The sequence below is a fragment of the Dendrobium catenatum genome, unplaced genomic scaffold (assembly GCF_001605985.2).
Source record: "Dendrobium catenatum unplaced genomic scaffold, ASM160598v2 fragScaff_scaffold_624, whole genome shotgun sequence".
NCBI classification, from domain to species: domain Eukaryota; kingdom Viridiplantae; phylum Streptophyta; class Magnoliopsida; order Asparagales; family Orchidaceae; genus Dendrobium; species Dendrobium catenatum.
The window spans coordinates 186,769-205,287 of record NW_021319086.1 but is presented as its reverse complement, the minus strand read 5'-3'; the positions used below and the strand labels follow the sequence as shown (position 1 = coordinate 205,287).

General features: G+C 36.6%; 1 protein-coding gene across 1 annotated transcript in view; it reads right to left on the bottom strand.

The window, feature by feature from the left end:
- Window positions 1-18,519, bottom strand: part of LOC110113697 (serine/threonine-protein kinase dst1) — a 74,959-nt gene that overhangs the window by 43,575 nt on the left and 12,865 nt on the right. The window contains exons 4-6 of the mRNA XM_020846373.2: window positions 17,061-17,168; window positions 9,926-10,016; window positions 9,710-9,762 (exon numbers count right to left, since the gene is read on the bottom strand). Of these exons, the coding sequence (XP_020702032.1) occupies window positions 9,710-9,762; window positions 9,926-10,016; window positions 17,061-17,168 (252 nt within the window). The remainder of the gene's footprint in view (window positions 1-9,709; window positions 9,763-9,925; window positions 10,017-17,060; window positions 17,169-18,519) is intronic.

Genomic DNA, 18,519 nt, shown 5'->3' with positions numbered 1-18,519 from the left:
GAAGGGTTCGGGCAAACACCCACAGGGTTCAAGGTTGGCTCATGGGTCGCGGCGAACGTGCTGGATCTCGAAAGCGGAGTGCTCAAGGCATGATCATAATTGGCGAACACAGACGGGCTGGTGTTGCAATTCGATCGCAGGCTTGAACGGAGGCAGTTGCGCGGGTCTGCGGTTGGGTTTGAAGGACTGGAGGCAAGTCCAAGACAGGCCCAAGGCGTGCAGTTTTGCACAAGGAAGGTGGGACCTGTGAGGGCTTGGGCAATCGTTGGGGTATGCTAGGAGCAAAAAGTAGGATCGAGAGCTGCCTATGGGCGGCAAAGTCGGGCCCGCTGGCCAGGCAAGTCGCACTTGGGTGCGGGTAACGGGAGGCATCCACGTGAGCTAGGGTTTGGGTTCGGGCAGTCGGAAGGCAAGCTGACTAGAAAAAGGATAGCAAGTAGCTGTTATTATTATTCTTGTATAAAGGTTGGAACTAGGAGGAAGGGATGGAGATAGTTGCTTAAAAAAATTCTTTCCAAATTTCGGGTGAGATCTTGTGTACGGAAGTAGGTAGGTGCTGTGGGGCACGGATCAATCATCAAGATCAATCATGGGACTAAAGATCTGCTTAGATCTTTTGAGGTGGAGCCTCCAGACCATAACAAGGGAAGATTGGTGAGCAGTGTTGATCGAGTTTGGTGTGTTGAAGCAGCAACAGGATCAAGAACTGCATAGCAGATCACAGGAGTGCGCAAGAAGAGGGCACCAGACTCGAGATTGGACGGGTGGCTCATGCGAAGTAGTAGGTTGGACCACGCATGGGTGTACAGGGAAGGCAGGCGAGCTGGAGGGTGTTTGTGCTAGAGCGTGGGCGTGCCACGTAGGAGAAAATGCATGGGCTAGAAGCACGTGGAAGCAAGCAATGCACAAGACACAAGCATACAGATCGCGGGAGGAACAACGACGGGTGCAGGCGCATGGATTTGAACGCGCGGGAGCACGAGGTAGAGCCATGGATTGGAACAAACACTGGAGGCCGGACACGTGCTTGATTAGGCTCAGGTCGGTGGGTTTGCTCATGAAGTTAGTGCAATGAGACGATTAGATCGCAACAGGCGCGTAGGTGGTTCTTTGATTGTAAAATTTGGACAAAAGTAGAGATTGTTAGGTGTTGTTCCAATTTTATATTAGATTGCTTTGCAAGACACCGTATCAAGTGTAAATGCCTATAAATAGGTTTATAGGTTGTTCTGATGTACTTCTCCCCAAGCATAAATTAATAAAGACTATGTGTGGCTTTCTCCCTTCTCCCTCTCTCCTCTTTGAAAAGTTATTCTTGTACCCAAGAAGAATTCTTCTTCCTCCAGGAATTGCATAACAAGGATGATAACACGCAAGTCTTTTTAATAGAAGAATACACAATTAAGATACATTTAAGCGCTCTACGATTAAATTTACTACTGCATCATTTGTGGATGTGGACAAATCAACAAACTAAAGATTTTAGGAGCAAATTTTTAGAGAAAGTTATTTGTAGGAAAGAATTTAGCTAAATAATTTATAGGATGTTTGAATTCAATCACGCTTGCGAGCATTCTATTGATTTGGTATATGACAGCTAGGAATACATCTCTGCAAAATATTTTTTTGCACTTGATTATGGGAAAAAATTCCTTGGGATTTCTAGAAGATGTCAATTTTTTCTATCTAACACTTAATTTTGTTGAAGAGCATCATGACATAAGTGATAAGGCTTGGTGAATTATGCTTTCTTTCTGGAAGAAATGTGATAATGTGTTATTAAAATAATCATGAGCATAATCAATCCAAAATAGAATGATGTTAGCACGGAATTATTTTTGTATCATGGCAGCAAATGGAAAGATGCTGGCGTCAAATTATTGTTTGATATGATATACTCATATCATCTTAGTGCAATCATCAATAAATGTTATATGTCCTGTTGGCTCAAAAATGTTAAATATTTTACAAGGTCCCCAAAAGTAGAAGCAAATAATTAGAAAATCAGTAAAGAATCTAAAATCACTTCCAAAAAAACAACATGATAATGTTCAGCAATTTTATAAAAAGAGAGGAAAATGATAAGTGGTCTTCATCTTTACGAAGATATAGCACATCATTTTTTCTAACTTGCCCAATCATCTTTCTCGTAATGAGGTCCTAAATACACAGTGATTAGCACAAAAAGTTACATTACAGTTATGATGTTTAGTGATTTCATGGATAGATAGGAGATTAACTACAAGATGAGGTACATGCAATACATTACTGAGAGTAAATGTGCAAGAAATTAAAACTTTTCTTTGACCTATAATAGTTATTAGAGAATCATCTACCACTTTTATTTTACTATTGTTGAAGCATAGTTTATAGTTTAAAAAAAAATGACAATGTTGATTATGTGGTCAGTGACTTATAAATCTAGGATACAATTATGAGAAAATTTATTTAAGACATTGAAAAACATAAGAATTAAAAGTCATAATATTTTAAACTATAGAGCATGATTCAAATGATTTTTCAAAGAATTAATTAAGTTTCTGAATTTGTCAATTTCTTCCGGATTGACCCTTCCTAATTCTACAAAATAAGCCTTTTTTGTAACATTTATTTCCACCATAATTTGGGGGCATTTCATGGCATTTCCAACATTTATCAGTCATGCATCATTTTTTTTTTTTGCAGTTTTTGTGCCATAGATTAACTTTGGAAGAAAGATTTTGCTCTCTTTTGAGAAAGAGTCTACAGTTGTAAGTCCCTCATGTTAGTATTCATGGTTGTTATGACAGCTATTTCGTATACCAGAGCATTGAAGATTATCACTTCTACCATATGAGAGAATCTCATTAAGTGATGGTAGGTTTTCTCTTCTTCAAATTTGCGCATGAAATTGGTAGAAGTCGTTATTGAGACATGCAAAGAACTCAACACCCTTCTTGTTTCTACAAATTACTTAAGAATTATCACATCATCACAGCATTCAACTTGAAATATTGGTAATAATCTAGTTCAAGCCAATAAATCTCCATTGCATTAAACTATTCAATAACATTAATGTTATCTTTTTTGTTGTTGAAATCTTAATTTTGATCTTGTTGATGAAGGCAACATCCTTTGATGATGTCCCAAACTTCTTTTCTGTAAAGTGGGGAACATATATGGACAATTGACTTCAAGTACCATGATATTCCATAACTATGTTATGATCATGAAAAACGCTTCATCCCACAATATAAACTTTAGGTCCATCAGCTTCGAATGAGGATCCACACAATCATGAATCTTTCTCTTTCCTTTTAGAAAGATCTTCACAATTTAGGATCATTTCAAATAGTTGTCGTTGTTTAACACATATGAGGCCTATAGCCCCTTGAGTTCTCCCTTTGATGTACTCAAATAATTATTCTTTTATTTTATGTATTTTGGTTGATTATGCATTGTAATTTTTATTTTGGTTACCCTATGATGGAAGTCAATCAATGAACATGCTAGGTTGGTGCTCTTAGGAGTGTCTCTCTCTATCCTTCACTTTGTTTCTTTGGGTTTTTCCTTGGTTGGCTATTGGGTTGATTCCATGTGGACTACTTTCCTCTGTTTTCCCTTAGGCTGGGCTGTACGTGGCATGCTCCCCTCTTGGCTGGTTGGAATTCTTGTTGTTTTCCACACAGTTTTCGATTTTTCCTCTGCTTGAAAAATCAATTTTTTTGGATCCCTATGATGGTCGTTCTCCTCCTTATGCTATTTCCTAAGCCTCTTGAAAAACCTGCATTGGTTGTTGTGTTGTTCAGCTGTCGTCTGGGTTTTCCTTCTCCTTAAATGTTGTGTTGATGCTTTGGTTTTCCCCTTGTCAGCTGTCCCTTTGGTCTCTATTTTGCTACAGCTTTGAGGTGTTCCTAGTGGCTAGATGTGTGGTGCATTAACTACCTGCCTTAATTTCTTTTATCCCTTCTTCTTCCCTATAAATATGGGCTGGTTCCCACCGGTTTGGGGAATTTTTTGGCGAAGTGTTTGCATACAAACCTGTGGGTTTTTCTAGCTTGCGAGCTAGCCACTTTTCCATTTCCCCTCTACTACTTCGTCTCGATGTCTTCCTCTTCTTCTCTCTTCACGATTCCCGCCCCATCTATATCCTTCTTCTTTTGTGAGCTTAGTGGTGTTTGCTGCCACATTTGGTTGGTATTTGCTGGAGGAGGGTGGACTTGTGTCAGATCGTTTCAGTGGTGGATATCGGGTTAGATCTTTCCTATTAGCACCTATCCTAATTTTTCGAGCTTTGCATGAAAGGTGACCATTTGTTGGTTGTTTTGAGGGTAGCCGTATTTACATATTCCTATGTGTTTTTCCCTACGGATTTCGTAAGCAGTTTTCTAAAAACTTAATTTTAAGTTTTTAAAATGTGATGTTTATATTTTATTGAAAAGAATAATTTTCTAATTGTTTTCCTATGTGTTCTTCATAAAATACTTAAAAACTTATGTTGCACCACCCTTAGTCTGACTTTCAAGATTCATGATAGTTAACTCCCTAGGATAGAAGTCAAAAAAACTAGGCAAAATTAACATATTGAAGAGTTTCGGCAAGAAGGAAAGAGAACAAAGGTCGGAAAAAAAAAATCCAAAACTTACTTTGATATCATATAAAAAAGAAGGGATTTTTACATACATATCACTTTATAACATATGTATTACATATTTAACACCTAATTCTTAAATATTACATTAATACCACCTATTCTCTATTTTTATAACAAAATCACCACTCCGTTAACAGCGTCTTCACTCCATTTTTTTTTCATTCCTGCCTGTGATTTTCGCGAGAGAACTGGTTTCAGCGATACCTTTCTCTGAGCTGTTCTTCCAACTTTGCTGCTGTTCTATGCGAGCAAACATCATTTCCGCCTGTGCTTTTCATGGAGACTGGTGAGGTTTTTTTTTTCATTTCCGCCTGTGCTTTTCACGAAGAACTGGTGAGGTTTTTTTTTCATTTCCTCAGGGAGTTTGTCTTTGACTTGATCTTCATCTTAAATGCTGGCATTTGTGCTATTAAGGACAGGTAGGCAAAATTTATTCAAGGAACGATAGCTGTAGAAAAATTAGAAAAAAAATCTTCATCATTTAGGTTATAATGGAGCAGAGAAATGGTGATACAACCGTAATGAGAGAAATCACTAGCAGTTTTTTTTTTGTCATTTCCGCCTGTGCTTTTCATGGAGAATTGGTGAGGTTTTTTTTATTTATTTCCGCCTGTGCTTTTCTAACGAAAATGGACGGGGACTGAGCGAAGCATTTGACGGAGTGGTATTTTTGTTATGAGAATAGTATTTAGGTGGTATTAATGTAATATTTAAGAATTAGGTGTTAAATATGTAATATGTATGTTATAAAGTGGTATGTATGTAAAAATCCCAAAAAAGTATTAGAAAAAACTACTTTGAATGTTGTTGTTTGATTCTATACAAAGTGTGAAATATATACATAGACTTCTCCAAAAGTCCTTAAATGATAACAAAAGAAAACTATTTATAAACAAAGAAAAAAAAGTCCCCAAGAGGGGCTGGCGGCTTAAAGAAAAAGAAAAGGCACGCATATTGCAATCTAAGAGCCATAAATAGTGCTAATCTAATGTTAGAACCCCTAATTCATGTGCTCGAGAATTTCTATCAAGATTGGCTGACTTTTGAATCGCATGATCATTCAACAAAAAAAATTATTGACAAGTCTTTGTAAATAACAAATTCTTAACACCTAATTCATGATCTAAAAGTCAATGTGAAGTTGCAATATGTTAAAAAATAAATAAATAAATAATCCGATAAAGCTCCTCCAATGCAAGTCTTGGGAGAAGCAATGATGCATGCAGCCTTTGACATCACAAAGAACCTTTTCACCTAACTCAAACTCAGGAACATAAAGTTATAATGGAGGCAACTTAACCATTGCTCTAGGCTTTCCCTCAATGACTCAATATAAAGAATCTGATAGGAAGTTGATGCACTTTTCCTCAAAATCAGCGAAGGAAAATAAAAATTAGGAAGAAAAACACACCAAATCTATTTTTATTACAAGATATATAAAAGAAAATAGCAATATACAGTTGGATTTTCAATTCGAGAGGAAGATCCGGCTCTTCCAAATCCCTAGCTTCTGGCTAGAGCCCAAATAACCTAAGAAATTCTAATTTCAGCAAACTCCAAATATAATTTGAAATCACCCCATAGTTATCCTTAAATAGGCTCCCGTAATTCCTCCCAAATCAGCCCATTTTCCCTATATAAATTCCTCTCATATTTGAATTCAATTTAGATATATTTTCATAATTAATTCCCTCCCTATTGTAATTTAAACTTTCATAAGCAATCCCCCTTAATTCCTCCTTTTCCCTAATAATTCCCTCTTAGATTTTGAATTAAAATTAGATTTCTTGCCCTAAATAATTCTCTCTCGAATGTAATTAAATTTTTTTCAAAATAATTCTCCTTTGATTACGAACCTTCCTAAATAGTTCCCTCTAAGCAGGAAACTTCTTAATTCCCTCCCAATCAAATCATCCAATCTATCAATACTCCCCTCCCAAAGTGCCACCTTGTCCTCAAGGTGGAACGAAAGAAATTGTTGTTGAAGCACTGGACTAATAGCACTACACTAAAAAATAGATTGTCACTAGATCGAGTGATTCCTGCCTCAAGCATCTTCTTGATCAATCTCTTCATCTCATCCTTCTAAAGTTGGGGAGAATGGTACAGACGAACATTAATATGTGAGACTCCGCCCTTCCAAAAGATAGCATGCTTGTGTTTCCGTGGAGGAAGCAACCCATGAACTTGCTGGAACACTTCTTGATATTCATGTAAGAGTGGCTGAACCATGTCTGGTGCTTCTATCTTCTCTCCATCTTTTTTTTCTTCCAAACTCTGCAGTTCCACCAAAAATCTTACTCCTTCACCATTTCCCCTTGATGCGGACATCGATACGAAGATTTGGCACATCTATCACAGGAGGCGTCGTAAATCGACGGCTATAATTTAAATATTCAATTATGAGTTATTTTTTTGAATTTTAGTTCTTATTTGATGTATTTCCTGTTTTACCTCTAGGTTGGTTTATGTGAGTGTTGTGGCCCAAGGGGCAATTTTGTATTTTGAGTTTTCTTATGTTGTGGCCTATATATAGGGCCTTAAGCTATTGTAATAGGGATGGATTATTGATATTAAAAATTTGTGTTCACACTTGTGTTCTTTTGAGAGGACGATAATGAGATTCCTATGGGAAGAAATCAGAGTTTTCACCGGCCGCAGGATGGGTCCGGGCTCATGACTTGAAGTCCATTGGAGAAGGGCAAAGAATCACCCATCAGTCTTCGGAAGAGTCCAAGGCTCGCTGTTTTTATCTTCTATCTTTGTTTTTGTTTTGTTCTTTCTTATTTCCTAGCCGTCGTCGTCATCCTCTACCTACATCCACCATCGTCGTCTCCATTTCTGCCATAAACCGTCGGCCATGGCTCCCTAGCCGCCGACCTCATCCCCACTTCTCCGTCTCCTTGAAATTTCCTAATTAGGTTGATGATTTAATAGGGATGATCAAAGATTTCAAATCCGTTTGAATTTGAATTCGAAATCTTTCTTAATTTGATTGTTTTATTTTAGGAAAGTATTCGAATGACATCCTTTTGAATATTTTAGTCCTTGGGATTTTAATTTGAAACTTTCCTAATCCCAAAACCTAAATTAGGAAGGCCAAATTGACTCCACAAGTTGCTCCCCCATCTTATGCTATCCGCCGGCCTCAGCCTTTTCTCCTCTCTCCTTGGATTTCCTAATTTGGGGTGCATGATAATAGGATTTAATTTGAAATTCAAATTGTTTAAAATTTGAAATTCAAATTTCTTTCCTAATTTAGTTTACCTATTCTGGAAAGTGCTTAATTGAAATCAATTTGAATTTTAAATTCAAATTGGATTTGATTTAATACTTTCCAAATTCGCAAAACTAAATTAGGAGCCTTAATTCTCCCCATTAATTTCTCCCTAGCCTATGCCTGTCGCCGGTCCCCTCTATTAAATCCACTTGGATTTATTACTGTCGGCCCTCTTCAATAGCCCAGCAATTTCCATTTAATTGTTTCCTAATTCTAAGTCCCTCCTTTGGAAATAATTACAATTCCTGTAACTCTTACCTGGCCGAAATTCTCATTCATCTAGACTATTTCCTAATACTAGAGGTTGGATTTAGGAAACATGAGCTCACCCCCTCTCAATCCCGCCGATTCTCTCTCCCTGTCCCCGCCCCTATTCACTCCTAATTGCATTAGTTAAGCTCTCTCTCCCAAAACCTGTAAAGGGAGTTTTTTCTCAGCTTTCTATTCACAACCAAGGCTAGACTCCTCCTCAAGCTCTCTACGTCCTAGCCCACTAAAATCTGAGAACTCCTCTCAGAATCTTTTTTTTTTTGTTGAAAATCTGAAATTGTTACCAAGATTATAGGAGAGGAGGTTTGGAGCTTGCAACCTCTCTCCTACCAAGAGAAAATCTGATATTCTTCTAAGGTTTTGGGCAAAGAAGTCAGAATTTCTTGTAGATTTTAGAGAAGAGATCCTCTCCCTAGCAAAGCCTCCTACCCGTTCTACATCACCCCTCCTTGGAAGTGATTCCAAAGAAGGCATCTCCTCTTCTTCCCCAAAAAATTTCACCTCCTGGTTCTCCCTCATTATCCTTATATTAGGGTTTTTCCCATTTTCTTGTTCGGTCAATGATGCTCTCACCTCCGATGCAGTCGGTTTGGTTTGGCCCTCAAGAAGCTTCTTTATCATCTCCTCTATGATGGCAAATTTCTCATTAATCTTCTCATGAATGACCTAAAGTCTTTTCCACAAAATCAAATTTTAATTGTCTGATCTCCCTTTTCAACACTTCTACATTTTTTCCCGCCATAGGTACCCGGATCTAGGCTTTGATACCAATTTGATAGGAAGTTGAAGCACTTTTTTCTCGAAATCAGCAAATGACAATAAGAAATTATGAAGAAAAACACACCAAAATTATTTTTATTATAAGATATATGAAAGAAAATAGCAAGATACAATTGGATCTTCAATTCGAGAGAAAGATTCAGCTCTCCCAAATCCCTAGCTTCCGGCTAGAGCCCAAATAACATACGAAATTCTAATTTCAGCAGAATCCAAACATAATCTAAAACCATCCCATAGTTAGCCTTAAATAGGCTCCGATAATTCCCTCTCAAATCAGCCCCCTTTCCCTAATAAATCCCTCTCAGATTTGAATTCAAATTAGATTTATTTTCATAATTAATTCCCTCCCGATTGTAATTAAAACTTTCCTCAACAATCCCCCTTAATTCCTCATTTTCCCTAAATAATTCCCTCTTAGATTTTGAATTCAAATTATATCACTTGCCCTAAATAATTCCCTCCCAAATGTAATTAAAAATTTTCTTAAACAATTCCCCTTTGGTTAAGAACCTTCCTAAATAGTTCCCCTCTTAATTAGGAAACTTCCTAATTTCCTCGCAATCAAATCGGCCGGTCTATCAGAATCATATGTAATTTTTGGAGAATAAATAGCATTCCAGATATTTTTCTAAGGATATGCACAGCACATATGTCATAAAGAATGCATGTAAAAATTATATGTATTAAAAACAGCCACAAGTATCAGAAAAAGGGAGCAAACTTATACTCATGCTCATAAATTATACCGTGTTACGTTTTGACATGGTCCTGGTAAGCTGGGCAGCCACACCAAAATCACCTGACCATAGAATCAAATAAATGTTCGATCAGCATGCATGTCATTCAACGTATGCTAAGGAAAATAAATAACAGAGGCGAAACTTGGCATACCAAGTCAACTGGAAAAGTTGAAAGCCAAATAAAAACTTAAATCACTAATGATGGAATGACGCGGTGCTCACCCAACTTTACCTCTCCCTGTTCAGTAAGTAATATGTTCCCCCCCTTAATGTCTCTATGGACCTTAAAAATCGAGTGCAAGTAAGCAAGGCCCTGCCATCATGTAGAAGTGAACATATATTTGAAGAACGTCTAAGAAAAACTTTTAGGTATCTATAAAAGAATAAGAAGCATGCGAATACATCAACAAAACAAAGAAAAGGGAAAAAATTAATACGAATGACATATAATTGCCACACTGGAGTATGAGCAGCCAAAATGAAATGCAAAAAAGGATTTACTGTTGCAATCAAACATGGAATAACAATTTAATTCAATGCAATCTATACATGATATAAGCCATAATTACAGCTTAGAGTACGAGCTATAAACTGAAGGAGATTTGTTTCACTGCTTGACATATTCATGTTTTACTAACTAAAAAAAGGCTAATATCACACCCTTTTTGGTCATTAATTTGATGGGACAATCATTGCTTCACTTCTTCAGATTCTAGTAAGCATGTCCAATATCATTCCTTTGGGACATTAATTTCATGGAATGGCACTTTAAAAGCACTCGTCTTCTCCTTATCCCAATTATAAATGCTCATTTTTCATTCATTCTTACCTAAAGCTACTTGAGCGATTAAACCTATTCTTTGGAAATTATTTTGTACAACTTTTATCCATGTTACAAAAAATAATTAAAAAAAAAAAAACTTCTATCCATGTTACCTTATCTTCAATACATATTACGCCAATTGTTCCTATAAAGACTATAGATTTGTAATATTTCATATAAATTTATAAAATTATTTTATACTTAAATCGTTTATAGAACTATTTCATGTTTTTTTAAGAAGAAAAAATACAAAATGATAAAAAAGATAAACATAATATTTTTACAATATTTATATTATATATTAAAGGATGTAGAGTAAGACACATGCGGATTTACCAATGTCATGCTCTGGCAAACTATTGCTTTAGGAACTGTAATGAAACACTACCCTAGCAAGTGTCTATTCAAGTCACCTTGCTGGCTTTCTCCACTCAAGCTCACCTTTCCCCTTCTTCTCTTTGAGATTGAAGGTCCCCTCCCCTCCCCTCCCTATCTTTCACTTCGCTAGGAAGAATGCTTAAAGCAATACTCATTAAAATAGCACATAAATCCCATCTTACTAGTACCTTTCACCATCAAGGCTTGTCCCATGCATTGATGGCCTCTCCTTAGCCCCTTCTCAAAGAGGTATGCAGTGTCCGATACATATCGGACAAGACACTCATCCCATATACCTCCGACACGTGTAGGAGATGCCGAAGGCATTTTTGATTAAAAAAATATTAAAAATAAATTGGACACATGTGTCCAACATACGTGTCTTAAATATTTTATAAATTTTTTAAATATAATTTCTTATACTTCAAATTTTTATTTATTAAAAAAAATAAAAACTATTTTTTTCCTCTTCACAACTCCAAATCAATTGCTCATACTCAATATCTCATTCCCCTAAACATTCTCATTTTCATTTCTCTATAGCGGGTTACGACTAAGGTTTCACAACACCACACGATGCTATCTTAATATCAATATCCGATGTCATCATAACATTAATATTTTAAAATCATCTAAATATCAAAGTATGATGTCTTTATATTGATGCTTGATGCTAACAATTTCTACACCCACAATCATGCCCCTACGCCGTCTCAACATCTCATCTTTGTCCAACGTCATCTCAACATTAATGATTGATGTCATCCCAACATAGAGGGCCAACACTGCCTCGACATCAATGTCTATTGCCATTGTCCATTGCACAACATCAATGTTCGACTCTCGATAGCATTTTCGTCTCCCCTCTCGATGCCTAACATGACATCCACACCTGAATCTCGACATCCTAATATTATTTATTTTAAGCACAAATCCTAGTGAAATGACTTAATAATTCTCATTTATTCTTAATATTATGCTTATTCAATTTCTATATACTATTTGTAGTACAAAAATTATAATATTGACCCGTATATTTGTCCTAGATTTTTAATAATTGACATATCTCGTGTCTATGTCGTGTCCATGTTTGTGCATCATAGATTTTGCCCCACTTACCAAACCTTAAATTGGGTATCCCCAAAACAATTTTGGAAACCTGATCACTGTCCCCAACTGTCCAACACCCTAAGTCTCCACCTAGAAACATATCATCACCTGACAACTGAAAAAACCTACTCAAGAAGTATCTTCCTATTACCAGTGGGTTTGATCTGCATTTTTTGAAAACCCTGAAGGAGTATCCTCCTGCTGTAATGAAATTGCTTCTGATACAGAAATTAAAATTTGTATATGCTTGCCTCGGTTAAAAGGTAACATCGATCTTACAATGGCTCTCTGCGTTATCTGCGTTATCTAATTACCAGTGGATAAAAGGTAACCTAAACCTTCTTACAATTAATGAAGGCTTACTCGTGTTCTGATTTAATTGTGCCAAAGATTATGAGGTGTTTTGGTCTGACACCCTTGGTTCATCAGCAGCAAGGCATTTATTTTGCAAAAATGGTTGTCTAGTTTTAAATCATGAAAGGAAGCATTCGCTTCAATCTTGATCAGGCTAAAGTTCTCAGATTTATCCTTCTTTGCTGGAATCTTATGGGTAATCTACAAGACAAATAGTAAAGTCTACTATTTTCTAAAATTAGTGTTCATATCTCTTCTGGTTCTTCACCTTTTTATCAATCTTAATGAGAAGAAACTTCAACATGTGGTTTGTGATATTGGAGGTGTGCTCCTCTTGCAATACTTTCAGTCATAATAACACTAACTGCCCTCATATCATCTTTAATGCTACACAACCTAACCTGCTTACTCATTTAACTCGAGGCAGGACTAAAGTTAGAAGAAAGGATAATCAAAGCTCAGCTTCCCCCAACATATCTTCCAACCACAATCAGCCCCACTCCACAGACATCTCACGTCTTCACCAACCATTCATACTGGTACTTTCTTAACATTGGTCCTAATTCAGGAGTTACCCCCTACTTGATGCAAGCAAAAATTTGGGAGAGGGACCCAAATTTTTGCTAACAAAAGAATACTCTTCCTATAAATTAGAAGATAACAAAAGATACACAAAATACTACAAAAAAATACAAAATACTAAAAAGACACCTTTTATATCATAAAGAATCTTACAAGACGCTTACAAACTTTGACACTTACAAACACAAACACCTTACAAGACACTTAGAAAAGGACTTACAAACTTAAGAAATAAAACAAACACCTAAAGAAGCTTTGCCTTGAGAAGAAGGATACATATGGAATGGCACTAGTTGAGAGAAGAAAGAGGTTAGAAGACTAGACGAAGAAAGGACAAACTCGCAAGCTTTCCTAAAAGGAGAAGGGTTGGAACAAGTTCGCAAGCTTTTCCAAAGAAGGAAGAAAAACCCTCAGGTTTTTTGCTCCAAAAATCTCATCATAAACTCTTTTTTTAAGCCTCAAAACATCTCCTATTTATAAAAGAAAAGGACAGCCAAACCGCCACCCAAATTAGGGAATATGGAAGACCAAAAGACACCAAATAGAAGGCTAAAAGACAGCAAACGGAAAGCCAAAAGACAGCAAATCTGCTGTAGGAAAATTGCACAGAAAACAGAGAAAATCTCATGGAATTCCCCCCCCCCAACAGCCACCAAACAGCAGCCCCCATACGGTACAGGAAACAGAGAAGAGAAGCCACGGAAACCAAGCAGCCAACCACGGGAACCAAAGGGCCAAGGCACGGGAACCAGCCAGCAAGCCACGGGAACCAAACAGCCATCCACGGGAACCAAAGGGCCAAGGCACGGGAACCAGCCAGCCAGCCACGGGAACCAAACAGCCATCCACAGGAACCAAAGGGCCAAGGCACGGGAACCAGCCAGCAAAGGAAACCGAGAAGACAGAGGAAACCGAGAGGAAATATAGGGAAGAGAAAGGGTTAAGTTCCACCATAATGAGCTACCTTTTTACTTCAATAAATGAACTAAAAAAATAGCTCATGATGAGCTAAATTTCAGCTAAAAATATTAATGAGCTAGCAAACCCAAGAGCAGCAAAAACTAAAATTTAGGATTTGATTTGACCCCCCCACCCCTCTTGCCTACATCACTACTTCAACTTCTTCTATAACATCTCTCTCCATTCCCAACTTTTCTTCCTCAATGTCAATAACCTCTAACCTATCAGCCTCCACTTGTAGCCCTTTCATTCCTACTTCTATACAGGGCTTTAATAACCCCACTCCTCTGCATAACTTCATTAATTTTGCTACAAAATTGTTGTAAGATGATGAGTATTTGGAACTTGCTTCACCACAAATATTACATTTGCTCTTGGATAAAAATATGATTTTTCCAACTATTTACTGATGCTTGGCTCAATGATTACACCATGAAGGAGCTGTTTTGCTTGTTATTCCCTTTTTAATCTCCCCATCAGTCTGCCCTCTGCGATCATATCTGAGGGATTTGATTTTTGTCCTCTTTACCCTCTCAGTTACTCCTAACATTGCTAATAATATTTGTCAAATTCATATTTAAAAGGATACAATTCATTGGAATAAACACTCTATTTCACTTTGTCTACTGTTAACATATTGTGTCTGGTTCAAAGATCTCACTCTCTTAGATGCTCTTTTTACACCTGGATGGTCGGCTTCTCTCCAAGGCCTTAAAACTGCTAAAACTTTGGTGGCTATGGGATTCAATTGCAATTCCCTTTGTAGATTGAGCAAGGGCAACCGAGAAAATCATAATAATTTGTTCTGTTCAGTCCATTCTCCATGAAACTTCATTCATTCTTCTATGGAGGAAGGAGCCCACTTCATCTTTGATCTGACCCATCACCAGGTGTTGGATTTCAATTTCCCTTTCTCTATTCCTTGCAGGGAAAAGCTCTACTTACCACATTGCTTGCCTACAGCATATGTACAAATTAAAAAAAAAAATAGAAACATAATTTTTAAGTGCTAGGCGTGGTGATGGAACATGAGGCCTCTGCAATGGTCATCTTCTTGTTGAAGTGTTACTTTCGGAATTTTTTTATGTGGTGCATAACGGCCAGTTTTTCAATGTTCTTCTCTATCGAATTTGCTTGATGAAACGCATGTTTGAAAGCATGATCTCTTTTCCCCCTCAACTTGGTGTTGCTGGGTCCTCAGTCTTCCGATGGATACCATCGGCTGAGGTTTCTGCTTTCCACTCCTAGGAACTTGCTGAGTCTGGTTCTTGAGAATACTGTGCCTATAATGTCGGTTAGCCTTTACAGTCTTAAATCTAAGAATATATGGCTTCCTTTTCAACTGTAAGGGGCTTCTACAACTCTAAAAATTAATTTGCTCGTTTTTATAAGCCTTGGACGAATGTGCTTTACCATGCTTGGCTTTCCCAAGAATTTTGTTGGGTTAATCTTGATGCACTCTCTACATCTTTTGATCCCGGTCCATCAAGCTTCTCTTGTTTCCTTTTACTTCTTAGCCCTGGTTGATTATAACTATTCTCTGAATTTTTTTGGCTGTTCTAGGTTTCATTTCCTTGTCCCCATATGCATTTATGGCTTTTATAACATCTCTCTTATTCAATATACCTGAGCTTCGGCCCTCAATTTTTCCACAGAGAGAGAGAGAGAGAGACTGTGCGTGAAAGTAAAAGGGTCATAAAAATGCTCCGTCCAAATTGTTCTCTCCTTTTTTTTAAATTAAAAAATAAGTCAAAAAATTAAAGAGAATACAAAATCAAAATGAAGCCAAAGAATAATGGCTACTCAACTGTGCTAGAACTAATAAAATATTTTTAAATTATTTTTAGAAGAGTAATATTAAAACTTAAAAGACATCATTTGCATAGCCTTTCCAAAACATTTTCTTTTTTTGGTGGCATATCATTTTGATATCAAAAGCATGGCATAAAATCCTACACTTGCATATGTTTGCTCAAGAAAAATAGTGTTTCGGCATGAATCCTACACTTGCATTACTTCATTTAGAAGTTTCTCAAAACAGTAGGTCTTACTAGTTCTCTTGGAAGTTGTATGTTAATTTGTAAGAGTTAGGACTGACGGCTTCCCTTGGAAATAACATGATTGTTTGATTAGATAGGTCTTACGGCTTCTCCTAGAAGTTACATGTATGTTTGCTTGGACGAGTCTTACGACTTTCCTAAGAAGTTGCCTATAATTTTTTTTGGATATGTCTTACGACTTCCCTTAAAAGTTGTCTGTTAATTTTGTTTGGATAGGTCTTATGACTTTTATTAAAAGTTACCTGATTGTTTTGATTTGAACAAGTCTTATTAATTCCCTTAGAAGTTGCCCAGAGGTTTTTGTTAGAAATAGAACTTATTGCATCTTTTAAAAGTTGCCTATAGGTTTTATTTGGAATAGATCTTACGTCTTCCATTGGAAGTATCCTTTTTGATTTGATAGATCTTACAACTTCCCCTAGAAGTTTCCTGTATGTCTAAATTTTGGAAAAGACTTGCGGCTTTCATTGAAAGTAGCCTTGCAATTGAATTAGGGTTTTTTTACTTCCCTTGGAAGCCTTCCCAGTGAATTAGTTTGAATAGGATTTACTTCTTCACTTAGAAGCCACCTATTAGGTTTGTCCTAGGGTGGTTTTAGCAGCAGATGCTTAGTTTCGCACACTTACTACCATAACGCTAGTGTTTTTACTTTAGGACTATTGTTTCATGTTTCAGTCATTTTGTTACTTAAAGCCAAGTTGTTACTTGAAGCCAAACATTCATGTTGCAAAATTATGCAGCCCTACAGCCTTTACATGAATGATTATGCTGGAGAGATAGTATACAAGAATTTTCCTAGTCACTCAGAAAACTTAACAAAAAAATCTAATAAATCTTATAATCCCGGAAAGAATGCTTACAGCTCTGGTTGCTGGATTATGAAACAAGCACGGCAAGTTGTAAGGACGGAAAAGTAAAACAGCTGCATTTAATCATGCAAAACGAGCTAAATATGCAGAAAGAAAAATCTAACGGCTACTTATAACAATTTAAAATGTAAGTTACTTACAACTTGCTTAAAACTAACTGAAAAGTATTATACATAGATCAATATTTCTAAGATAAATACAACTTGTATGCTCATAAATACCTTTAATGCCTCCCTGCATATGTATGCAATTTGGGCTTCATTCAGAGGCTCCTCTATAACGTTCATCAAATCAGAAACGCTTCCGCCACCACAGTACTCCATTACTATCTGCAAGAAAAATACAAGAACATACACTACTAAGCATATAAACAGATATAAATACCGTCAGAATGTTGCTCAAGTAATCTACATAAACTGGGTGCACTTGAGCATTCAAGAGTCAAGACACACCAAGCTGAACTAAGGATTGGGTTTCAAGTAGTGTTTTTAAGGCACTACGTGCAATGCAATGCGCATGGATTATTTTTTGCTTCAATTCACAAAGCGCAAAGAGAAGAGGAACTTTTACGAACTAGAGTGTTCATAAGTTCTATATCATATACAAATATATTACATACATACAAATAGTTATTTAATTAATCAAGCTTAAAACACATCAGGAAATAATTTTTAACAAATACAATGATACCTTCAATAACAATAATCTATAGTTATTTGAAATATAAAAAAAAAGATCAAAGATTAAAATAATGAAGTGATGTAAGAATACAAACAACAACAACATCAAGCATTTATCCCACTACGTGGGGTCGGCAACATGAATCCTTTTTCTCCATTGTGTCCAATTAAAAGTCAAATTCTCGTTTAAATCTAATAAAGAATGTCATTCCTAATATTTTTAAGCCAAGTCTTTTTAGGTCTACCCCTACCTTTCTTAACATAAGTCAAATCTAATACATCTACTCTCCTAACCGGGTCAAAGGCCGCCGTTTTATGTGACCAAACCATCAAAGGCGACTCTCTCTAATCTTATCTTCTACTGGAGCTACTCCAACCTTTTGATGTAGACAAAGGGGGGGTCAACACTAGTCCAAAATAAATCATATTTTGGCTTCCCTTGAGTCTAGTAGTTCATCATATTTGAGCTAAACTTTTAGTTCATTTATGAGCTGAACTTTAGTTCATTTATTGAACTAAGGGTTAGCTCATTATGAACTAACAATTTTAGTTCATATTTATCTTTATTTAAATGCACTTTTATTATAGTTTTTAATGTCTTAAAAGTTGTCTCTTGGATTTCCAAAATATGGCTTTTGGGAATCCAAGATTGTTGTTTAGTCTTCCCATGTGTGGCTCCTTGAATTCCACCATGGGAAGTTGAATTATGTGCTTTACCTCTTAGGATCTCACGGCTGGCTCCTTGTTCCGTGTCCGCCCCTCGTTTCCCGCGGCTGTGGCTCTTTGTCAGTGCGGTTCCCTTCGTCTCCCGTGGCTGTCTCCTTGGTTCCTGGTTTGGGTGTAAACCGAGAGCTTGGGGGGAAGTTTTCTATGCTATTTAATGTTTAGTTTTAAGTGTTAAATTAATGTTTGTGTCCTTTTGTATTCCCCTTTCATACCTATAAATATGAGGGGTTATGTAATGTTTTGAATAGTTGAATGATATTTGATTTTTGGAAAA